We start from the raw sequence: 25,081 nt of genomic DNA, 5'->3' as shown, positions 1-25,081 counted from the left end.
ATCAATAAGGTAAGGTTATTAACTGTATGATAAGAAAGTGACATAGTGGTATTACCTGCAGAAAGCTGTCTCGGCAGCAAAGAAATTCATTCTTCTTCATGATAGATTCAGACGTTAACACCAATTCATTTTTACTAAGGGCTGGTTCACTTCGGCATGGATATACAGCCTTCAGAGAAAAAAACAAATTATTCACATGAAATTTCAAAACAGAGGCACGAAATAAGAGATATATGCAAATGATTAACAGTATACTTAAGTATTTTTTTAAACCCAATGTTTGACAATTGTGAAAAGGCATTCCATATACATTTGCGTTCAAATAAATCTGAAGATGTACACATCCAGATTTCTAATCTGTTAATTTATTACACTTAGATTACAGAAACCTGGACAATCATTTCAGCAAAAGGCTTTATGTATGTTGTGAAAAAGAAAGCAAAACAAAAAATAAACAATATTGCTTTCAAAAATCACAATATTTCAAGAGTTACTCAACAAAATGTTAGGATGACCTAAGCAATACTTCAGCACAAAAAAGTCTTGAATTAAATAAGAATTGCTTTGTGTAATTTAAATCCAACACAACATCTGACTGAATCAATAGTAACTTCGCTACCATATGGTGTTATGTATGCCAATGTATGTAAGAACACAGCTTTTCACTGCTCATACACTTAAGTTCCAGTTGTTGTATTCTAACGTGAAAGGTATCTATAACTTAGCAGACGTGCTAAAAAACCCTGATATCAGGACTGCCAAAAAAGTGATTTAAATTCTTTAATTGAAACAATGCTCTGCATAATTTCTTTCTCCTTCCCACATGCATAATAGTCTTTTCACTTGGAACACAATGTCACTAATCCTTACTCTGATATTGTCTAGAACTCGCTTAAATTCCAGTGGTTCATCCTTCCCTTCCATTGCTGCAGGATCCAAGCCATCTCCTCCATAAATAAACTGAATAATGTCACCAGTAGAACTTCTGACTGTCAAATCATACTGTGAACAGAGATCTTCAAGGGATTTTACCAGCCGCCTCTGAGGGAAAAAAAGATGCAGGGAAGATAAAATGTGATTGTTTTATTGGTTGGGACCATAAAAATTATAGAAAATGGAGTCGGGAAGTACATTTGACAGAGCAGGCACAAAAGCCTATTTTAAGCCACACATTCCCTAGACCTTCCCCATACCGTGAGAGACAGCAATAACAAAATTTAAAGTCACAATACAATTTTGTTATTGCTTCCTATACTACAGAATTCCAGAATGCCAAACTGCAATAACCTATTACAGTCTGAAGACTATTTGTGGTTATTCATGAAAAAAAAAAAAAATCTCAAGTCTTGTATTCTTTTGTATTCTTGTAGTCAGGTTTGTTTCTCAAGTGATATTAATTTTGCATACAGCAACAAAACCAGACAACTGCTTTCACTGATAAAAAAACAATTAGCTCATCCATCCAAAGCCAGTAGTTGCCATTCTTCCAACAGTGTTAGCTAGCTATTGTCTCTTACATAGATTCATTTTCTGGGAAATCCAAGTCTCTACAGGCTGCCACCTAAAGAGGACAGATACTAGAAGAAAGGGTTAGACACATTTATATCATCCAGACATCTTATAGATGCTTTTTCTGTTTCTCATCATCACAATATCAAATCTGAAAAGTCATTCAGCTCAAATCTATGTTATATCTGCACAAAAATTAAAGCACCTTGAAAGCAGTCCTCAGTAATTACCTAGAATGAGGGCTTTTATTGGCTACACTCAAAAGAAAACAGCTTAACACAAGCATATTACTACACTATTGCTTGACGTCTCTCACAAGCCTCACACCTACCAGAGAACCGAGCAAAATTTACTTTCCAAAATAAACTATTCTTACATTAAAAACATACAACAATAAAAACTACACAAAACACATGCACTGCCCCCTGTCCCATCAAGCATTAAGTAAATAGTCTCATTTGGAAAAATTGAAGCTCCCACTCCACTGAGAGTTACCTGCATATATCCAGTTTCAGCTGTTTTTACAGCAGTGTCAACCAGACCTTCTCGACCAGCCATAGTGTGAAAAAAAAATTCAGTGGGAGTCAACCCAGAATAGAAGCTGTTAGCAACAAAGCCTTTTGCTGCTGGAAGCTACAGGAAAGAGTGGAAAGAAGTTGAAACAATGAACATTCTTCACAAACATAACAGAAAAAAAAGATAGGTGATATATAAGCATAGAACAATTTGTCACAGTTGTGTTTAGCTCTGAAACGTAATGTATTTTAAATGTGACACAGGTTTCAGTACCCTCACCTAGTTTTTCCAAACTACTAAACAAGATTTTAGCTCGCTTTTAAGTCCAGCCACGTCTCTAGCCACTCTTGTAAACACTACACCAACTTCTAACAAGTCAACTTCACTTAATGGTAAGGGAATTGAAAGGATGATACAAATGTTCATGCTAAGACCAAGGAATCCAGAAAAAAATATGGAGAAATATATGTAACTAATTCTTGTGAATGTTTTCCTATGATGACTGAGAACAGTTCTTGACAGTGAACTTTATGCAGGCATTACAAAGTCAAAAAACACCAAGCTGTCTCCATAATGACACAGAATCACGTATGAGCTACAAAAGGTTTGTGTTTGAAGACTACCATATGCCACTACATAATAGGAAGTGCTTTCTAAATCAGTAAAAAAAGCCAAAGTTAAAACTTGAATTTTTCATCCTTACATAACCAAAGTAGTTTTTTCCTTCCTGAATTTACTCAGGAAATACAAGATTTTACGTTGCACAATTCATAAATTGAAACTTGGACTTCAGTAACTGATCTAAGTGTCATGGTTATCATCTGACACTTGAGTTAAATCTGTTAACAAGATTGATGATTGGTGTAAAGAACTTTCTCTAGTGATCCTTACATTTCAGATGAGAGGTTAAGAAAAAAAAAACAATAAACCACAAATCTCATTATTTGCATTAACAAGTGCATGATTCCTCATTGCTCTATGTACAAAGCATCCAATGATATCCTAGTACAAAAAGAAAAAACTTACTCCAGAATGATTTTTCTGACATGTTTCACTGATAACACACCCAAAAGGTGTACTGAAAACTCAGGACAGTGAGAGACAGCAAGACAAATTAGCAAATGATTTTAGAACTCTCATAAGAACCAAAAATGCATCCAACTTACTTTAAATTACTAAATTAGAAATCTACCATGGAAAACAACATGTTCTAGCTGTAAATATTTGGGCTAATGAAATGTCCCAAAACAATTCACAATACTACTAAGCTCCACATTACATTCAAAACATTTTACATTAACTGTATGTGTTCCTGTTTCTTCACTATGCACCTTTCTTAAAATGTTCTAGGTTAACTTGTTTCTTAACTTTTCTTTACAGTGTTTTAACATACAGAATTACCTTCGAATGCTTCTCAAAATGAGGCAAAGACCTATTCTCAAATCCATCAGGAACTCTGGACCCACTGATAGCCTGTTGACCTACACATGCAATCATCTGGGATATATTAATGAAGGAGCCTAAAAAGGAAGGAAAAATCTTACAAATAAGTAATATCAACACCCTGACAGAGCTGCCTTCATTTCTTTGAAGATAGCTAGCAATTCTATATTTTCTTGGAGCCATGGACATTCATTATAACTCAACACCATCCTGTTTTGTATTATGGATTCTGGTTTACAAAACCCATGATCATAGCCTTAGTATTTTGATTCACAGTTTCTCAAATAAGCATATTTCAGCATTTATTTTAAAAGAAGGGTTAAGTGTTTACCATGATTTCTACAACAAAACAAACCTCAGAGAATGAAAAAGCTTTATTTGCAGTGAAAATGGCTTTTTGCTATTTCTAATTCTCAAGGGATCATTTCTGGCTGATTTTTCCATGTGACAGAGATTCTTCAAGTGGGAGGTACAACAAAAGTCTTAAGAACAAGTCCTAGTAGGATGCTTTTCAACTAGTACAAAAAAATTAAAGACAATAAATAGTTCACCAGCTCATTTTCAGTTAATGAGATCCAACTAGCTATTACTGAAAGGAGTCATTTCAAATTTGCAGGATGTGAATTTGATAATTGCACAACTGCCTGCATAAAATAAGCTATTATGACAGAACAACTAAGTCTAACAGAGAAGGAATTAACAAACAAATTCTGGAACTCAGCTATCCCTACCTTTAGAACCACAAAGAGCCATAATAAGGGGACTGTTGCTCTTGTCCAGTTCTCTGAGACAGGCACTGCCAGCATGATCTCTGATAACAGAGAGTTCTTTAAGTATTAAGGCCTGAAATCCAAGAACAGAGATTTAGTATTAATAAAAAAGCCATATGCAAACAACATACTACCACTTTCCAGCAGTACATAAGAACTAAAAATAGAATTAAGAGAAATAAGCCTGGAATTTGTTTTAGTAAAGTTGCAACTTTTAACTTGTGTAACTTTCCAGTTTGCAGCAAAGTAATTCTTTGTTGGGTTAAGGCAGCAGTATCTGGGGACATTACAACCTCTTTTGTTAGCAGCACCAGCTTAAGCTAGTTAAGTCAAGTACTACACTAAGCTAAGCTGTACTATGTGAAAGATTAAGGCAAAGAAGTAATTTTGGAATGCTCTCATAATGTACAATGCTAATATATCTGATTTTTATAAAATAACTATAACTATTTTTATAAAATAACTATCAAAAACCAGGATCTCTGAGAAGAGGAAAAGCATAAAACACGGGAAGACTTCTTTCAGGTGAACTGTAACTAGACAAATGTGGAAGTACTTCACAGGGTGGGTTTTCCTGTCTTTGTTTTTCCTCCTACACTTCCTCCCCTATGCCCCTTTCTACTATTAACAAAGTAAAAGAAAATACATTGATAGCCAAGAGAACAGACGTATAAAACTATTAAAGGCAATTAACATAGTATTCTTCAGCAGATATCACTTAGATCACGTCCCTAAGCTTTTGGATAATGTTAGCTATCTTAATTTTTTTTTTTCTTTTAAACTGAAAAAAAGTAAAAAGTGTAACTGAAGTCCACTTAATGGCTGCTGAAATAGGATATAAGAATAAATATTGCTTGTGGACAGAATTCTATTTAAAAGAGTTTTGTTTCTTGGACTAGATTAATTGTTGTTACTGCTGTTTACTAATTCAGTAAATATTGGTAAATGCAATTAATCTTGTTTTCATTCTCTTATTGTGTCACCTCAATACTTCCAGTGGGGTTGAAGGATCCTGGTTTTTAAGCATTTAGCTAACATTTTAACATTTAGGTGGCTATATGCATCTAAAGGATTAGATATTCACACAACAAAAGTTGCGCATAGACAGACCACACTTGCTTATATTTTTAAGCATCAGGAGACAATGTTTAGCTTCACAAATTCTGTGAATACGTTCATGAAATTTCTATTCTAAATATATATTGACTTAATTTAAAATGCTTACCTCTAGTGTCTCTTCTGCAGTACAACCAGGCTGCTGCTGTAGCTTGCCAGTGTTCAGTGCTTCAATGTATTCATCACATTTCTTATAGCCAGCATGCAGCAGCTCATACTTAGCTTTTAACAGGCCTTGACCTGGGGTAACGTCACCAATCCCAATTGAAAAGCCACGATTAGCTGTCATAAAATAAAAAGATTATAATGCTAGCTCAACCTCATACATTAAAAAATAGAAATGAAAAATCAGGAAATTTTGTCATTTGGAACTTTGTTATTTCCTGCTGCCATTATGACAGACATAAGCACTTTGTATACATACCAATTGTTTCACTACTTGACAATTTAATGACTATTTTTTTGTTTTTTCTCTGTTTTGTTTTGAACATGATACATTGTATTTGAAGCAAAAATTTTGCTTGATTGTTCTGTATTTCTGCTTTAAGATATTGTTTTACAAGGAAACTTACAAAGATAGACAGGAGCAAGTCTGGCTAGCCTTGACATGGCATCTGCAGCTTCCACTTGTCCCCAGTCTCTCAGCAAAATGTAGAAGATATTGTTTTTTGATCCAGAACCTAGGGTTCCTTTGTCCATACTGCCACTCATTAACTCGCTATTCTGAATTGTAACATCTAGAAATAGAAAAGCAAAAATAATTCATAATTCTAAAGCATGACTTAAACTCTTTAAAGAAGAGAGCAGTTCTTCAAATAAAAGTTCTGTTCAAGAAAAGAACAAAATCAAATGATGAACATTTACTGAATCTAAATAAGTATATGAATGAGTATTTAAGAGGGAACAGTCTACAAACTGATCTTACCTACAGAAGTGAACACATATGTATTTTCCTTCTACCTCAGAATGGCAAGTGCATCTATTTTATTCACAATGTTTCTCAGAAGTATTAATTATTTTTTTTGTTTAAAAAATAAAATAAAAGCACTAAGCACTTAATTCTTCAAAGAAAATCAAGCTTTTCATTTTACCCATCCAAAAATAAAGTCCTCAATCATGGACAACAAACTACAGTAATTCATTATTAATTACAGCCAAAAAAAATCTCAGAAACCAAGCAATGGTTCTCTTTATTCAAAGATTCTCATACTCAGTTCACCTCTGAAACACGTCCAGAAGCAGTCTGAATTTGAACATCTACAATGTTATTGAAAGCTTCCAAAATACAGCTTTAGAAGTGTCACTCACAAGAATCATTGTAACACAAATCTTCCCCTTTGCCACAATACTGCTTGCCCTTGGTTCGCAGATTGGCTTTTACAGGACAGTCATCACTGGGTTTGAGAATGAGGCTGAAAACCTGTTTTCCTGTCCAGAGTGTGACCGGCTTAGGAAAATAAAATGACAGAAATTAGGGTTACAGATTTTATGATACAACTAGTAGAAGCAGCAAGTAAGAGCTTCATTGTAAAATTCTGTTTTTAATTCTTAATCTTTCCATACTAAATAGAAAGCTACATAATGCTATTCCTTTGAATAGAGAAACAATATGCATTTCTACATAAATAAAAATACTGATTCCCAAGCGTCTATTCTTTCCGTAAGGGTATGTGCATGCATTTACTGAGACACGCTCCACTGCTCCCTCGCGTTGTCACATTTCCCTGATTAGAAAAGGAAAAAATACGATGCTACATGAATTTCATTTCACAAGCGAAGTATCACATTTATAGTTACTTATTTATGTAATGCCATCTGAAGCTATAAGAGATTAAAAATTTATGTAATTATGTACTTCACTCACTTGTAGTTAAACAAAAGTAAACACATCACTGCTAAAAAAAGCTATATTTTCTCATTTTGAATGGCAAAAGCAGTCAAAGAAACACTGCTCCTTGTTAAAAAGGTTCATATAAATTCATAGAATGAATGCACTTTATTCCTTACAGTATCTAATACAAAACAAACAGCAGAAAACATAAGAATGGTCTTTTTGCTGAAAACGTCACCATAGGTAAAGAACATACAGAGAAAGTGTTTATAATATTAAATAACAGTAAATAACCTTCAGAATTGCTGGGGGAGGAAGACGAACTTTAATTTTTTCATCTTTGCCAACCAGAATAGAAGCAATGATTTGACAGGCTTTTGCTCGATCAAAAAAGGTATCTTTTAGTGTAAGAAGATAGGCACCTGAAATGTAAAAAGTGATTACATTTAGAGGTTATTGCATATTCAGTATTAATGACCTCATTCTGATACTAAGTAACTGTGTACTGCACAAAATAACAATGGTTTACACAGCTTTCCAGATAAAATTTATTGTATCACAGTCAGATTTCATAGAATCACAGAATCATAGAATCACAAGGTTGGAAAGGACCTACAAGATCATCTGAGTCCAACCGTCCTCCCATCACCATTGCTACCACAAGCTACTAAACCATATTTTGTAGCTCCTCATCCAGACGCCTCTTGAACACTGCGACTCCACCACCTCCCTGGGCAGGCCATTCCACTGGCTACTCTCTGAGAGAAAAAGTTCTTCCTTATGTCTCATCTGAATCTCCCCTGGCCAACTTGTGGCCATTTCCTTGGGTCCTGTTTGCCGACTAGGAGAAGAGGCCAAACCCCTCCTCATCACAACTCTCCTTTGCTACCATCTATTCTTTTTCATACACTATATCATAAGTAAAATAAAAGCTTCAGCACTGACTTTATACACTTTCATACATTCATTACTTCTCTCAAAGAAATAACACAAACTGAAGATACTTACTGTAGGTTAAAACTCATTTTAGGCTAATAAGTTTAACTCCTCTACCACAACCATAATTAATTAATAAATCATAATAACTACATAACAAGTGAAGTTCCCAAACATTCACTTTTGACATTGAAAAGGCCACAAACCATGAAAAGCTACTAAAAATGGCACCAACTAAAGTTGCCAGTATCAGAAGGAATCTGAAGAACATCCTATTTCAGACTAAAAATATGGCCTTACTCTGATACAGTCACTTTTACTTGAAAAAGACAAAATTTTAAGTTGATATAGAAAAATTATTAAAAAAGGATTCTCAAAGAATTCTTACTTTACACAGCTCTAAAATAAGATTAAGTACAGTACACACCTGTTAAGAAATCTTGAATAGCAGCAATTAGGGGTTCTCCATTCCTTGGTGTTACCAAGTTTGCTTTAGTCTATATGATGTAGAATTAAAAGTTACAGACTGCAAAACACTGATATTCCATTTAGGTAGATTTATGTACCAATTCCTGTATCCACTTCACTCAAATATTTTTAAAATGCATCCATGCATTTTAACATTAAAAAAAACATTAAAAAACATTAAAAACGATGATTTAATATGTACCACAAACATAAACTGAAATACTGCTTCTCCTCAAACATCATTCTACAGCAAACAAATTGAGTTTAGGGAAAGGAGCTTCCACTCATACTATTTCCTGCTCCAGTTAGCCATCTCTGTAACCCCATTATCCAGTACCTGGCTGCCTTAGATTTGCCTGAACTATTCACAGAACAACAGAAACCTAGATTATACATTTATTATTATTTTTTTAATTGTTGAAGCTTTCTTTTTAAGCTCCCAAATCACCTCAGCAAGTCAGTACATGCTGCAAACAACAGCTGTCTTTGCACAACAGAAGTAGTCACCTGTGAGAGGACCAACATACTGGAAAATCCTTGAATTACTGCTACTGACTCTACTTTCATGCTACAGATAAGGCACTGCAAGTACCATATTCCTCTATTTACCATCTTTTTTCTATTTTTTCCCCCTCCTAAATAAAATCCTACTCATCTGTTTTCTCTAGTACCTATTAGCTCAGCACAAACACACTACTTTGGCAGCAACTGATAATGGTAGTCAAGCAGAAATACGTTGACAACATGTACTTATTTAAAAATCCAGAATTTACCATGAATGCTAAATGCACATGTATTAGACTATCACTCAATCTACTGTCAGATTAACAGCCCTGGTTTATTCTCAATTCCCTTTCACATTTTGCTTCTAGGGAGTTTCACAGCTGCATACTACCCATGAACCTGATGATGATTTTGGATCTCACATGTAAGATCAGTATGACAAGGCATGGCCATCACTAGCAAAGTCCCAATACGTGATCTACATACATACCCCCATTAAAACAAGTGCTTCTGCTTTTGCTTCTTCTGTCTGAGGAAGGTGAAGGTTCATCTCATCTCCATCAAAGTCTGCATTGTATGGTGTACAGACACATTCATTAAATCTGAATGTTCTATGGGGTTTTACTCTAGCCTGCAAACAGAAAAAAAAAATGCTTTGCATGCAGTGAAGAGAGAAAAAAAACTAAGCTCAGGTACTTCTTTGTAGGCATTATACATTCTATTTATTACAGATATGCATCAAAATTTCTGACTGTAGGACTCATCACAGCCATGAAACAATAGAAACTGAACACATTATTGGTTACACAAATACATCTAACTTATATTATAAAGTATTTACACAGAATGCTTTGTAGAGGCCACAAGAACTCTACAATAATGAAATGCTTACCCAAAAACAGATTCTGAAGTCAAATAGAGCTATTAAAAGAACTGTCTGGCAGCATACTGCCCAGTTACACATCAATTCCCATGCAAAAAGCACAACTGCACGGTTAGAAAAGCAGCTATTTATTTCTGTACATGCAAGAGATAAACAGCTGCAAATGAAGGCCTCTTCACAATCACGTGATGTACTACCACCTTACTGTTAGACTGTGCACTCACAATGTGAGCCATAATGCTCAGCTTATGAAGAGAGGGCTGTCGGTTGAACAGGACAATATCACCATCTATAAGATGCCGTTCCACAATATCACCAAATTTCAGCTCCTGTGCCATCTTTTCTCGGTTTCCGTATTTCAAAAATCTTATAACAACACACAACAACGTGTCATAAACAAAAAGACAAAGACATAAAGAGAACTTCTAATAAATTCTGTGTTCACAATGCAAGCTTCTTCATTAAATGTTGGAGTATTTGTACTGCAATGACTAGATGACAGAATGTAGGGACTGCATCATGAAACATTAGATCAGTTGCTGTTTTAAGTGACAAAATTGTGATATCAGTAAAAACCACAGTCATTACCACAAAAACTAAGAAAGCCTACAAAGACAAACCAATTATTTTAGTTGTATCAGGGACAACAAGGAGTTTCACTCTCATACAATTACTTTTTAGTATCTATAAACTGATAGCCCTTCCGTGAAAACAGCGCAAAGTTACCAATATTGTCTCCTTTCACTTATCACCTCTCAGTAAGACCCAAAACATTCATCTCACTCAAGTTTCTATACTACCTATGGTATCTTGGCCTCGATACCAAATAGAGAGTGCCCTAAAGTAATCTAATTGCAGTTCACTATCATTAATATGTGAATTTTAAGTATATATTCACTATATATATATATATGTATAATCTCTTCAGGTTTAGTATATAGCTCCTTTTCATATATTTTTTTTTTTTGCTACTGTCCTTTATGAAAGATGCTAGAGATAAAAAGTGATGCCAATCCCTTTAGATATAATTGATTCCACACAGCAGTAAGAACAAGCTCATGAGAAAAGAGGAAAAGTGAATAATTACAGATAAACATGGTACCTTTTCATCTGTGTGTGCCTTTGCTGAATGAAGTTGGCTCCAGGATGAAGATCAGGACCATTTCGGACAAGTTTCCTCATAAAATTAATATTTGCTTTGTTCACCTATTGCATAAACATTTCAAACAGGAACAAGTGAAACATTTGCAAATTTTCAGCTCAACTGATAATTCCCCTCACAGCCTTCAGCTGTGAAGTAAAAAGAGGAAAATTTAGAGCACAGTAATGGTGAAAACACATGAAAAGTCTGGTAAGGAAATTTAGAAATAAGACAAACGCTCCTTAAGCAGATAAATCAATGAAAATATGAAGCTATATTTCAAGACTGAAAACATCAAGGTAAACCATTCTATCCTGGTCTGTCACTCCTTACCCTAATGCTTCCACAGTACTTGTATACATCCGAAAGTACAAGTTTTGTTTACCAGCTGCAACCAAATCAAATGTTGAGCAGATAAACAACACATTTATTCCGTTTTAGAAGAACAGTGTAAGTAATAACTCTACTTGTGTATGATTAAAAAAACCTAACAACAAAACAACCCCCCCAAAAAAACCACAAAAAGGCAGATAAAAGTTCTGGTTCTGCGCTACCTACCTTCTCAGGAAAAGTCAGTATTTTAGCAACGTGAATAGGCACTGCTACTTCATCTATTCTTAAGTTAGGATCAGGGGAAATAACCGTTCTGCCAGAGAAATCCACTCGCTTTCCAGACAGATTCCCCCTAAACCGACCTAACAAGAAAACAAGAACTCCTTCAGAGAAAATTAATTTCAAAATGCTGCCTGTTATGGTAACGCATTAGAATATCTTTCAAGGTACATAACAGTAGCACAACACAATGGTAACAAAGAGATGTTTTGAAATAGAAAATAGTTCTAACTTAACTAAAACCAACTTCCTAGACAAACCTTGCTTTCCCTTAAGTCTCTGGACAAAACCTCTGGTCCATTTTTTAGGTGCCATGTTCAGAGGAATTCCAGAAAGCTCACTGTTGATGTAAAGGGCACATTGCAATTGAAGGAAGTCCCAGTCTTCCATAATCATCTGCGTTTTGGCTCCTGATATCCTGTGCTAAAAAAAAAAAAAGGTCATCCATTTCAGAAAATAAAGCAACAAACTAGTAAAGAGCTTTAATTCTGATAACGAGCACAACTCTTTTTCAGAAAATAAAATGAAAAAACTTCACACTCATTAGAATGAAAAAGGCAAGGCAACTTTCCATTGCTAGAGTATAAGTCTTTCCACAAAAACAACAAAGAAATGTTGTTTTTGTCTGCTTTTGACAAATGCACAAACCATGAATTCCTTTAAATTATATACTTTTCCAATCCGCTGAAGATAATATAATTTCACAACCAGGAAAACAATCAGTACTTAGTCATTCTTCAATGATGGGAGAGTTTGCTAACTTAGTCTTGTTTTTCTGACAAAAGATCAGTTTTGAAAATCTTGAAAAAGAATTAGTCTGGTAGAACAGTTCCTCTAAACAAATGATAAACTGTCAGATATATTTCTATTCAGCTTGATAAATGCACTAACTGAAAACTGATTTCTTAAAAACAGATAGAATAGAAAAAGGTCAAGAACTAGAAAGGTTTACACAAAAGAAAATATGTTTTCACTGTAAGCAGCCATTTAAAAAAATGTTACAGTAATGAGAAGGGGGCAGAAAAAACCCACAACCAAACATAAAATGAATTCACAGACCAAAACCAAAATGAAAAATCTTGTCCCAGGTCTCCAATACATTTTTAGCAGGTCCTATATCAGAAGCAGCCAGAGAGCTAGCTCTACTTGAAGCAACTTGATTTCTTTCAACAGAATTCCAAACATCACAGCGGTACAACACAGTTTGCAGGAGTGGGAGCAGCAGTACATATAAACCCACCTGCCTATATGCAGTACTAAACATTTTGAAAGTAACAGTCTCAGAGAGCTTGAAGGATGACTCACCTTTTTTATTACATCATTGAGGAAAATGATCTCTGTCAGTTTCATTGTCAAATCATCTTCATTGGTGCCAGACTTCAAGTCACTCACAACAGAGGGTCTGATACACAGTGGAGGCACTAGAAGCCTTGTGAGGATCAAATCTGAAGGCTTACCTGCTTCTGGGTTCATTAGAAGCAGAGGGATATCTTCTGCTGGGATTCTTTTAAAGAGGTTCAATACTACTAATGGATTCAAATTTTCCTACAAAATCCAACAGAGAATGGTAAAATCAAGACATCATGTAACAACTCTTCCTTCCTCCCTTCATCTACTCGATCTTTGAACAATCAGTATTTAAAAAGGACAAAGAGAAAACCACTATCAACACACATAAAGCTAAGTTTTAGTTTATTAATTCTGAACCAACCTTTATAGTTTCTTACACTTGTTATTTTTGTTGCCTTTGTTTATCAGCATTATGTTCATTTTTAGCAGTATTTCATAGTTACTTCTTAAATCAATGTAATAGAGGCACTACAACAAACTTGAAATACTTTTCTTACTTAATTAGCAGAAACTGACATGAACTACAGTGCTTTCTAGTTTTTCTTTTAAAAAAATAAGACAAGAAACACTTTTCGTTTCTCTTCTAGTACACCTACTGCTGCAGTATGAGAAATTCCAGACACTCATTACTTCCGCTGTGCATGTATCTACCCTGAGGTCTTCCCAGCTCACCAAGAACAGAAAGAAACAACTGCACACAATTCAAAGCCGTATGAAACAGTAAAAGCTGATTAAGTCTCCTCTCTCCTTGGCACTATTACATTCTTCTGAAGAGAACAAACTCCTAGGTATTATCAACTCAGAGCTACAGTAAATCTGCAGGTACACATAGCATTTCTTTGGATCTAAATGTCCTGCCCCATCCCCTCTTTTTTTTTTTTTTTTTTTAAGCTTCTTGAATTTTTACATACGAAGAACAACCCCCTCACTTACAGGCAGAAAACTACATACCAGAAGACACTAAGAAACAAAGTAATGTTCACAATACAGTAAACATTCTTCTTGTGTCTCAGTATTTAAAAATACTTGGAAGTGGAGCACTAACACTTTAACTCCCAGTGCACTACTTGATGTTACGATGCGAAATACTGAAAACCAAAAAAACGTAAAACCATGACAACTGGTCCACAATAAACTGCTACATTGAAAACCTTTCAAAAGCTTTATTTCATGCATAAAAACTAGCAAAAAGTTGAAATAATGACAAAGCTCACCTGAGCTCTTCCCAGTAAAGGCTCTACTTCTTTGTTATGTTCAATGGCAGTTTCAAAGGACTGCAAGAAAGTGGATACTATCGGATCTACAACTTTCTTATTGGTTTTGTACTTTTCATGTATTATTTTCAGCAAACCACATTTCTTCACAGTTCCTGCAAGAAAATGTTGTTGTTGTTCTAAAGAAAAACTTAACAACAAAAGAAAAACATAAAGAATTGCTTCAAAATCAAGTCACCCTCCCAGAAAATGGCAAGCATGTCTAACGCTATGAAGAACAGCTTAATGGAATTATGAAAAATGAAGATGAGAATTACAGTCTACAAATGCTTCCAAGATAAGGTACCAATTATCAACAATAGCTTACCACATTTTAAACAAATGATTAAACAGGGCTTTCTTTTTTTGGCCCCTGTAGAATAATGGAAAACACAGCAAAGACAGTAGAACAGCAAGATCCCAGACTGCAGCAAGGACTTGCTGAAATACAACAGCTGTGCGCACAAAAACAAAGAAAAGATGCTACTCATCTTCAAAAGGCCTCAGATACACAAAGATCTCCAGAGAAACAGACTTACCTCTGCTGCCAACCCTTAAAGGATGTCTGGGAAGGTGTGGATCCTGGTTCCACCCCTTTCGGTCACTTAGCTACATCGCATGCACCTCATTCCCCTCAGGCTTGGCCCTGCCTTCCCACCAGGTGTTCAATCACTGCTTCAGGCTGTGACTTAGCATTTTCAATACACACCTTATTCAAGTATTAAGTATTGGTCATTGTAATGAAGAGATGCATAAAAAATAAGTTACTCGGTCAATGTCTACTTCCACATATGTGAAATGTCAATAAGACTTTGCTTGGTATAAAGAATGCAACAACCCATTTCTTAAGAGTAGACAGAGAAAATATCCATTAACTGTGGAAAGAACAAGGATAAAAACCATCACAGTAAAGAACTATGAAAAACTGCTAATGTCAATGCTCACCATTAAAGGCACCACAGTAAGGACAAGTGTTTTTCTTCCGGCACTTTTCAGACACCTTCTTTTTCAGCCCTCTCTTCTGAAGATACGTAAGGCCTGGCCGCTTCAAGTAATCCAAAAACTGTTTTCTTTCTTCTACTGACAGCAGGATACGGCAACAGGTTTTGCAGATCATCTTTAACATGAACACATAAGCACAGTCGTTTAATACAAACATGCAGAGTTGTAACTTCTACCACAACCTGAGCTCTTCACTAGCAGACAGGATTTTTTAACAAAATACTGCAGACTTGGATGAAAGATGAATTCATATATCTTAACAACACCAACAAAAAAAACACAAGTTCACAGGAAAAAAATACAGAAAAAAAATCCTTGTCTAAGTTCTGTGGGACTTAAATTAACACAATCTTACATTTGTCCTCTGAACCACTGTTTTTCAAGCAGTACCTCTTGTATCATCTCAGTATCTCATTTCTCTTTAATCATTTCCTTTTACCAGCCTAGATATTGAGGCAAATGAAAATTAAGTTTACCTGCAAGATGCCAATCACAGCTTTGAAGTATCCAACGTGAAAACACGGCAGTTCCAAGTCAATGTACCCATAGTGTCCCAAACAGTCAGCCAGGTTTTTTCCGCAGGTTTCACAGGGACGATCTTTTTCACTTGTTCCCTATGAAAGGAAAGGAATATATGCACAGAATAAAGCTTTAGCTGTAATCAGCTAAATATGTAAAAGACAGAACAGTCCTTAGGCTAGGCAACTTGATAGCAGACCCACAGCCCTCACTCTTTTTTTTTCCCAGTAACAGAAGCATGTCAGTGGCACTTCATGAAATACATATCATAGAATCACAAGAGTTGGAAGGGAGCTCTGGAGATCAGTGAGTCCAACCCCCTGCTAAAGCAGGTTCCCTACAGCAGGTCTAGTAGGCAGCTGTCCTGACAGATCTTGAATATCTCCAGAGAAGGAGACTCCACAACCTCTCTGAGCAGCTTGTTTCAGGGCACTATCACCCTTACAGTAAAGAAGTTATTTTACATATTTATATGCAACTTGCAGTTTGTTCTCATTGCCCCTTACCCTACTGCTGCAAATTGATTAGATCCCCTCTCAGCCTTCTCTTCCAGGCTGAACAGTCTCTCAGCCTTTCCTCAGGAGGGAGATGCTCCAGAACCCTCAACATTGCTGAGGCTTCCTGTTAGACTCTCCCTAGAAGTTCCCTATCTTTCTTGAACTGGGGAGCACAGAACAGGACACAGTATTCCAGATGTGGTCTCATTGGAGCAGAGTAGAGGGAGGAGAAAAGTTTTCCACACAGCACCTCCTCACAGTAGAGACAATGAACCATGCAGCTGTGACAACTGATCCGCAGCCCACGGACCTACAGCCCCATGTTTTGTGGATGAATGTCTCTGGGTCTCTAAGAACTGGGCAGAGAAATCTCATCTCCTAACTCCCAAGAGTGCTCTGCTGAGCCATCCAACTGCCAAGTTGCAGATGCCATTGCAACTAACAGCCTATGTTGTTGAAGTAGAAATATATTTGCGTATATTTTGAATACTAAACTTCAGATATCTCATTTGTAACTATTTCAAGCCATTCCCCAAAAGGGACGTTGTAGGAAACCGAGGCTCCTCACCATGCGGTGGTCGAGCACGCCGTACTGCAGCGGGGCGTGGTGGTTGTCCTGGCTGTACAGGTTCTTGCTGACCACCTGGATGTGGGCCTGCTGCCGCATCTCCTCTGGGGATTTCATCCCGAAGCAGATGTGGCTTCTGGGAGGCGAGAGTTCACACAGGGTCACTCAGGCTGACTGCGCACACGCGGCCCCCCCGCCCGCACCACCGCTTTTCCCAAGAGCCCCTCCAGCCCCCGGTCTCAGTTGCCTCCCGCGCCACGGTCCCGCTCACATTTTCTTGGCCACATCGCTCTCGCGGAACTGCTCCTTCACCATGGCGCCGGCGGCACGGAGACTGCATGCGGCGGCAGCGGCACCAAACCGACTACCATAGATCGATGGGAGCAGGATGGAGAGAGCGACGCAGCGCCCTCCTGCAGCGCCCCCTGCCGGAGAGAGCGCACGGCCTCCCACGGGTGCGGGCGCCGAGGCTCCGCGCCGGTCCCGTGTTCCCCGGTCTCCCACACCGGGAGCAGGACAGAACAAATCGGCAAACGAGCAGAACCGGGTCACAGCGCGAGCCTACTGAGGCACCCTACTTAGCTACGGAAAGCCCACGTGAAGCCCTGTCAATACAGCCATACTCTTTCCACACAGCTCCGGCACTGGAACAGCCAGGCTCGCTCATGGCCCCGCCCCGGCTGAAGGCCCCCAGCGCCGCCTTATGATTGGCTGCGCCGCGGCGCCACTTCCTTTTCTCGCTCGCTGGCAGGGAAGGAGCCGACAAGATGGTGAGTGTGGGGCTGCTGAGGTCGCGCTATCCGCCCTGCTGTGTCGCCATCCGCGCTCCGAGAGCCTCCTGGGAAGCAGCGCTCTGCCGGGCTGGCCTGCCTGCAGGGGGCTGCGCGGGTATGGCGTGCGGCGGATGGGAGACGGTGCTGCTTACAGCCGGGATTCCTGCGGCCTGGTTGATGCCGCTAGGAGCTGTGGGGATGAGGCTGGGCGGTGCTGGGCCGCCTTGCCGCTGCCAGGATGAGCGGCTGTAGGTGCAGGCAGTACTGAGGTACTGAAGTGCTGAGTCTCTGCGTTCCGTGTGGGTCGTACTCGTGTCTTACTTCTTTGGTACTTCCTGTCTGAAAGGCCCCATCAGGACAAAATGTGTAGCTTTCATAAGGAATCTTATCTTTTTATAGTGCTCGGAGGTGATTAAAGTAATTAAAGGTGTGGAGCATCTCTTGCATGAGGAAAGGCTGAGAGACTTGAGACTCTTCTTTCTGGAGGAGAGGAAGCTGAGAGGGCAATGCATTACTGTTTATAGATATCTAAAGTGTCAGGTTGATGGGGGGGGGGTGGAGTCTTTTCAGTGAAGAGCATCAGTAGAATAAGAGGTAATGGGCAGCAGCTGGAGCATAGGAGATTCGATATTAATGCAAGGAAGAACTCCTTTACTATCAGAGTGGCAGGGCAGTGGAACAGGCTGCTCAGAGAAGTTGTGGGGTCTCCACATCTGGAGATATCAAGACCTATCTGGAAGTCTACCTGTGTGACCTGCTGTAGGGAACCTGCTTTCACAGGGAGTTGGGCTCAGTGATCTGAATGAAATTATTTCAGCATGTTAAAATAAAGGGGGTTTACATGCTTCTGTCTGACTCATGACTGTTCTTCTGTGTACTTTAGTTCTCTAGGGTGAATCCTATAGCGTGAGACAAGTGTGTTTAATTGGAATGCAGTTAACTTCGAGTGCTGACTGCAATGGTGTCCTGCGTTATATATAAATTAGGTTTTGTAAACTATGGTTTTGTATCACTTCTGTGTACTCTGTTTTGCAGAATGACACAGTGACCATAAGAACTAGGAAGTTCATGACAAACAGACTCCTTCAGCGCAAGCAGATGGTAAGAAAAACACTGAATATTCAGTTGTTTACTGTTTCTTGACTGCATGTATTTTAAATCATTATAAGCAAGGAGCCTTAAAAGCGTTAATGTTATCAGGTACGTAGAGGTTTAAACACATTCCTGCATGCTGAAGGTAGATCTTCATGATGGGATAGCAAGCTGACCTGTCATTTGAAGCAGGAAACTGTTAGGAACACATTTGGATTAATTAATGATACTTTGTATGGCTAGGGTGGCCTAGTTCAGGTTTTGAGTGTGGGGTGGGAGTCCAGTTGTTTTATTGGGTGTTGACTGTCTTTGGCTTTTTTATGACTTCAAAAAAATTTTTTTAGGTGATTGATGTTCTTCATCCTGGGAAGGCCACAGTCCCCAAAACAGAAATCAGGGAAAAGCTGGCGAAAATGTACAAGACAACCCCTGATGTAATATTCGTATTTGGCTTCAGAACTCACTTCGGTGGTGGCAAGACGACAGGCTTTGGCATGATCTACGATTCCTTGGACTATGCAAAGAAAAATGAACCAAAACACAGACTTGCCAGAGTAGGTTATTTGTTCTGCAATAACTAGAAAACAATTCAGATGACTTTCAAGTGTTTAGTAGTTCATTTTCAAGTGGGGAAAAAAAACCAAACTACATACCTGTAGTGTTGTGGGAATATTGCTGTGAGTAGGGAATTTAGTGTTATGTAAGTGGTCTTAACTAGTATGATCAGCTTTTGCATTGGAAAAATTGATTGCTTCTGGTATAATGTACTATTGGTGGAATTGGGATGGCAAAACTGATGTTACTTGTGATCTGCAAAGGATTCCTTAATCACTGCTAAAACTCTATAACCATAAACAATGGGGCTGGTCTGTGCAAGATCTTAGTGTTTCCTTTATTTTATCATCTGTTAATGAAGTTGTCTTGCTGTTTAGCTGTTATTTCATTGAAACAGTACTTGAAAAGTCTAGAAATACTAAAACAATTGTATTTCATAGAATGGAAACTTTGGTGGTTACTACCACTGAACAGATAATGAATACACTTTTTTTTTTATTAGCATGGTTTGTATGAGAAGAAGAAGACTTCTAGGAAGCAGCGGAAGGAACGTAAGAACAGAATGAAGAAAGTCAGGGGTACAGCTAAGGCAAATGTTGGTGCTGGCAAGAAGGTATGATGAGATTATCTGTAGGCTAGAGTTGGCATGTTATTTTTGAAATGTTGATAAGAAGTTATTCAACAGAATAACCTTGTCTTTCTTCCATTTCTTTTACCTGTTCTACTGGATCACAGAAGGTAATCTGTGTGGTCATGTATAGCTTATTAGCTCAGTAGCTTAGTTTTGCTCCTCACTGCTGCAGCTTAGCTGATAAAACATGAGACAGTGCTTCTTATATGATTGTTTCTTACATGTCACTTGAACTAAAGTTAAGCTTTATTAAACCTAACAGTAATGCTCTAATCTCATAACTCAATGTTATGTACGAATTAAGTACTCAATGCTAGTTACTCAGATTACCTAAGTATCTAACACTTATTCTATTAAGTTAGTATGCTTTTAAGTTTTAAGGATTTGTGTTGTAGATGGTGAAGACTGTAAGTAGAAATAAGAAACAATAGTTGCTTTATATTGGTTCTAGGGGACTAATTAACAACTGGGTTTTCTTGCTGCTGGGAGCTTTCTGTGCTGTGGGCTGCAATTCAGTACAAATCTAGAAAGCATGCAGCTTGAGGAGAGACAGAGTTCCTTTATGAAGAAGCAAAATCATCAACACTGAGGAGAAAACTGGGTGTGAAGATGGTCACTTTGCTAAGCAGCTTCTCGCACTTTAGATAACACTGAGTGGGCTTGTGCTGCTAAGTGGGTTTTGCAACTGCATTTGAATAAGAAGAGGGTGTTGGGTTTATTGCATAGATCAGCAACTGTTAAATTGCTTTAACATCTTGAACTTCAGTAATCTTCACTTCTGCTTTTTTTCCTACTTTCTTGGGATTCTCCATCAGAAATGAAGTATCTAGCAGGTACTGAAAATGAGCATGGATGTGACTGAATTATACATCACTGAAACACTACTTTTTATCCTGTCACATTGAAGCACTGTACTTCCTTGCATGCTTATATACTGGCTTTGAACTTCTATCTTGTAAGGGTTCAGATGACTACATACTGAAGTTTATTCTGAGCTAGTGAAATGACATGGAAAATGTGGAGTTTCCAGTGAGAAGAAAGCAGGACAACCCATTGCTTTTGATACATTTGTTCAAAATACTGCAGTTTTGGTTTGGAGTAGTGTAATTGCATGTGTAACTTGACATTAAGACAAAAATACTTGTGCATCTTTATGAAGACTTAAGTCACATCACAGCTTAGTGGAGTTGAGCCAGTAGTTGTAAACTGCACCTGTTGTCAGCATTAAACTTTTAACTATCCTAAGCAGAGATGCAAATGACAACAGCTATTCTGCAATTGTGTTGTATTTTGTATAAATGAAGTTCTTGCAGTCACTGGATAGATGAGGATGCTATTAGCTGTGATCTGGAATGTTTTTCATATTTTCATTTCAATGCTAGTTGAATAGCGAAGTCATACATTGTTTTAAAGTAGAAAGGTACGAAATATCCTTTAATGTAGTTGTAATATTAGCATGCATCCATTGTGAATGCTGAGGGGGGGCTCAGTGGAGCACTAATACCTGGTATGGCTAATTCCATTGAGGAGTTTTGGCACTTGAAGGTAGCTGTTAACAGTCTTGTATTTACACTTGTTAGCTGTTACTTGAGTTAAAGTTTTTCCAGTTCATTTAAAATCTCCTTAATTCTATGAGCATTTTTGAGATCAAGAGTAGGAATGTGTGCTGTGATAATTATGCAGCAAATGTGACATTTATCAAATGATTGTCAAACTAGCATGCCTTCTTAGTAGTAAGGGAACAGCATTTTGGTGTAAGGGTTTTTTGATGTCCTTTAAAATTATCTTTGGATATTATCTGAGTATGCATAGTTAAGATCTTGTTCTTTGCTTGACCATCTTTGTTGATCCTTGTGTCCATGTGTTAATAAGTAAGGACAAATTTACATGTTTTCTGGAAAATCTGTTTGGAGAAAATTGTTGTATCACAGAAAGGAATTGCAGGATACATTCCCGCCTCAAAGCTTTGTCTTGTAAAATGCATGCTTATTGTGTGCCATAACATCCTTGTTCACAGCCATCTGCATTTTCAATAGAAGTCAAGAAATTTATTTTAGTGTCCAGCTATGCAGTCTGTGAGAATTGTTTAAATCAGAAGTTTGTAGGCACTTGATTAGACCTCTTCAGGAAAGTATCATTTTTAAGGATAAAACCCCATACCTTCTAATGTCAAGTTGTTTTGACAGGTTTTGGCATGTGGATTTTTTAACAGAAATGTTTGTGGTTTTTTTTAAACATGATTGAACAGTGATGTGGATAGATAAGCAATTAAAAACCATTGTAGCCTTCAGCTATAAGTGAATATGTAATTGCATCCTGAGAGTTACTTAAGCTCTGTACAGTCATTGTTAGATTCCATTTTAAGCTTGAGGGAATGCATGAAATCCAAGTATTTAGCCTTTATAGTAGTAAAAACTCAGGTTTTCCTGTCACATGTAATTGTCGTAACTGGAAAAAGCAAATTGTGTTTTCAAGTCTATCATCTACAGTAGTGGAACATTAATAAAACCATTCTCATCAAATGTTTTTCTTTTTCAGTAACTGGATGTACTTCAGGGGGAAGATGGATAACAGGTATGACTTGGGGGATGCTTTGTATAAGTAGATGTTAGGTAGCCTGTAGTTATACTGTGTTCTAAGTTTAATGTTGGTTTATGTGAAGACTGGTATTTGCATGTTGTTCTATATCAGTATGAAGAAGACTAAAATGTTTACAGATCATTATTCTTTTTATTACTGAGTTGATTATTTGTTTCTTGAACTTGCATAAAATATCTGGTTAATAGATAATCTGAAGTTTTATAGCTTGGGCCAAGTTCTGAGTTCCTGTTAATAGAACTTGCAGTGAAACTAACTAAAGCTACCCTATCCTTATCATATTTTATATTTTCTGAGGCTGTTTGGGTTTGTATAACTTAAGTTTTGGAAACAATTTTGTCTTAGTGATACTTAAAAAGATGCCTGATATTGCTTCAGACAAGTGCTAGACTTTGTTTTTGTATCTTTGCTGCAGGAGCGAGTAAAATGGATGTGCTGTGAGCAGTAACCATTGCAGATCTAAGTGTGGTTTTATTATAGATGCAAAAATGGCTCATTTTTAAAGTAACTGTCTGGGGGCTGATACAGTGAATCTAATGTCTTGAGCAGGAGGTTGGCAAAACAATTCTAGATTGTTGAACTCCTCTAGAAAAATGCTGTTAACTAGGCTTATTCCCATGACTATACTGTGAAGCTTTGAACTTTTGGAGAGCAATATTTGGAAAGAGGTTATTCAGACCCCATAAAAGTGTGAGTATGATGGAATTTGTTGTAATCTTCTGGAACTGACCTTTCTCTTTCTTTACAGGCTACAGATTCCATCAAGAAGTATGGGAAGAACTGTTCTGGAAAGAAGCTACTCATCTGGCTTTAACATTAAATAAACTATGTCAGTCAAATCCTGGTTTGCCCTTTAGTTTTGATTTAATGGTTACGATTTTGTAAAGCTTGAACGTCAATATTGGTGTGCTATTTGCACTATATTAAAATCTTTTCATAATTAAACATCTTTTGTTTTGAGTATCAACCTGAAATATGAATCAAAACTTTCTATGGTGAATAGTTTTCAAGTTTGAAGCAGGCAGTATCTATTTGGTGGAGATACGCATACTTTTTGTCTTGTGGTGCTCAATCTGGTTTCAAGAGCCCTTTTAAAATGATTATTTGATGGCCTATATATATCTACCTGTGGAGGAGTGGAAGACAGACAATCACATCAGCAGAGAGATTCAGAGCTGAATACTTCACAGTTGAGATTTTCTCTGAGAGTCTAGTACAACTAGCTTTTTGTTCCTGGGTTTTCAGGGCAGACTGTAGGGTCTCTGCTCTGTGAAGTGTGAAGCATGCCTTTAATTTCTTTGGTAGTGTTAAAGGAGTTGTTTAAGAAGCCTCTAATCCAATCTTAGACTAAGTGCATTTTTTTAGAAAAATTATACTGCATGTACTGCGGTAGAAGATCGTAATACATGCGAGATGAATCATGTTTGGAGGCCAAGGAGGGGAAGCACTCCTTGAGTCAGAGTGGTTGGAAGGGAATACTAATGTTCCAGTGAATTCCATATGAGATCGGGTAGGTATGGATGAAACAATATAGTGGGATTATTTTTAAAAGTTCTTGAAAAAGATATATATGCAAATTTAATCTTGAAGAGTTGTTGTAAGCTTATTGAAAGTGAGATTTGTTTTGTTACATAGTGTATGTACGACAAACTCTCATTGGGGTGTTTTAAATGAGTAAATTTCTGACTCGCAAGTGGATTGTCAAAGATAAGCAGCAAGCATTATTCATGTAAGGGGTGGAGTTCAACCTAAATCTCTTGAAGTTATTAACTGGAACAGCACTTCTCCTTACCTGTTTGAAACTGGAGAAGCCATGTTAAATGTAATTCAGTACTCACTAGGGGGTGGTGTGAACACAGTGATACAAATATCAGGAAGATTCCTTTAACAATTTTTCATTTAAAAAAAAAAGCTGGAAGGAAGCAGAATTGTCCTGCCCAAGAGGTCAACTCCTTTGAAAGTAAGCGTTTAAAATAGCTGTTGAGGATGTGTACTACTGTTTGTTTTTAATTGAATGGAAACTTACTTTCAGCCAGGACCATGCAATTTTCAAATGTTGATTACTTCAAAGCTGTATAGTAATGTTATTCAAATTTAAATTGCTCTTCAGAATCTTTCTTACCTTAGTTCTAAGCAATCAAAAGTCTGAATAAATACCTGTACAGACAGGTTTTGCGGAGTCTTGGTGTTTTAAAAATACTGCTTTAAAGGACATGTGATTCCTGAAGTGTAATTTAGTTTTAGAATTGAAGGTTCCCTCCTTGATATTGTAACATTTGAAATGTTTTCATCACAGGCTCACTCAATACAGTAAGATTTCAAAGCAAATGGATTAAAGTAGGCTGTGTAATTGCCTGGTACTGTGGTGCTCCATTATGATAATTTAAGATTGACAGTGAAAAATATTTACCTAGTGATTCAGCTAAACAATAGACTTCCTTTGTCATGTGAGTAGGTTATAGCCACTTATTGAGAAGTTGTACTCTTGTCTTGCAGTGGGAAGCATCAAGCAGA

General features: G+C 37.3%; 2 protein-coding genes across 4 annotated transcripts in view; one reads left to right on the top strand and one right to left on the bottom strand.

Annotated features, from left to right (window-relative positions):
• The window catches only part of POLR3A (RNA polymerase III subunit A), a 35,475-nt gene extending 17,917 nt beyond the window's left edge, over positions 1–17,558 (bottom strand). The window contains exons 1-21 of one of the 2 annotated variants that reach the window (XM_031602974.2): positions 17,190–17,558; positions 16,919–17,054; positions 15,811–15,948; positions 15,278–15,449; positions 14,294–14,448; positions 13,035–13,274; positions 11,990–12,152; positions 11,676–11,812; positions 11,079–11,182; positions 10,201–10,342; positions 9,584–9,724; positions 8,549–8,618; positions 7,480–7,607; positions 6,663–6,801; positions 5,927–6,091; positions 5,464–5,636; positions 4,200–4,311; positions 3,427–3,545; positions 2,005–2,142; positions 871–1,041; positions 56–169 (exon numbers count right to left, since the gene is read on the bottom strand). In XM_031602974.2, the coding sequence (XP_031458834.1) occupies positions 56–169; positions 871–1,041; positions 2,005–2,142; positions 3,427–3,545; positions 4,200–4,311; positions 5,464–5,636; positions 5,927–6,091; positions 6,663–6,801; positions 7,480–7,607; positions 8,549–8,618; positions 9,584–9,724; positions 10,201–10,342; positions 11,079–11,182; positions 11,676–11,812; positions 11,990–12,152; positions 13,035–13,274; positions 14,294–14,448; positions 15,278–15,449; positions 15,811–15,948; positions 16,919–17,054; positions 17,190–17,233 (2,901 nt within the window). In that variant the 5' untranslated portion in view covers positions 17,234–17,558. The remainder of the gene's footprint in view (positions 1–55; positions 170–870; positions 1,042–2,004; positions 2,143–3,426; positions 3,546–4,199; positions 4,312–5,463; positions 5,637–5,926; positions 6,092–6,662; positions 6,802–7,479; positions 7,608–8,548; positions 8,619–9,583; positions 9,725–10,200; positions 10,343–11,078; positions 11,183–11,675; positions 11,813–11,989; positions 12,153–13,034; positions 13,275–14,293; positions 14,449–15,277; positions 15,450–15,810; positions 15,949–16,918; positions 17,055–17,189) is intronic. The other variant, XM_090144982.1, reaches the window with a different exon arrangement.
• A 38-nt stretch (positions 17,559–17,596) lies between these two features.
• RPS24 (ribosomal protein S24) lies at positions 17,597–23,406 on the top strand. 2 transcript variants are annotated; one of them, XM_090144983.1, is made up of 7 exons: positions 17,597–17,688; positions 18,727–18,792; positions 19,128–19,337; positions 19,841–19,951; positions 20,785–20,802; positions 22,508–22,543; positions 23,316–23,406. In XM_090144983.1, the coding sequence occupies exons 1-5, from the start codon at positions 17,686–17,688 to the stop codon at positions 20,788–20,790; spliced, it is 396 nt and encodes a 131-aa protein (XP_090001109.1). In that variant the 5' UTR covers positions 17,597–17,685; the 3' UTR covers positions 20,791–20,802; positions 22,508–22,543; positions 23,316–23,406. The 2 variants fall into 2 exon arrangements, with proteins under 2 accessions (XP_090001109.1, XP_031458837.1); XM_031602977.2 differs by lacking the exon at positions 20,785–20,802 and having other exon boundaries at positions 17,598–17,688.
• Positions 23,407–25,081: the final 1,675 nt, after the last annotated feature.

Source organism: Phasianus colchicus, chromosome 8, assembly GCF_987193195.1.
Source record: "Phasianus colchicus chromosome 8, bPhaCol1.hap1.1, whole genome shotgun sequence".
NCBI classification, from domain to species: Eukaryota; Metazoa; Chordata; class Aves; order Galliformes; family Phasianidae; genus Phasianus; species Phasianus colchicus.
This window is presented reverse-complemented; position numbering and strand designations above follow the sequence as displayed.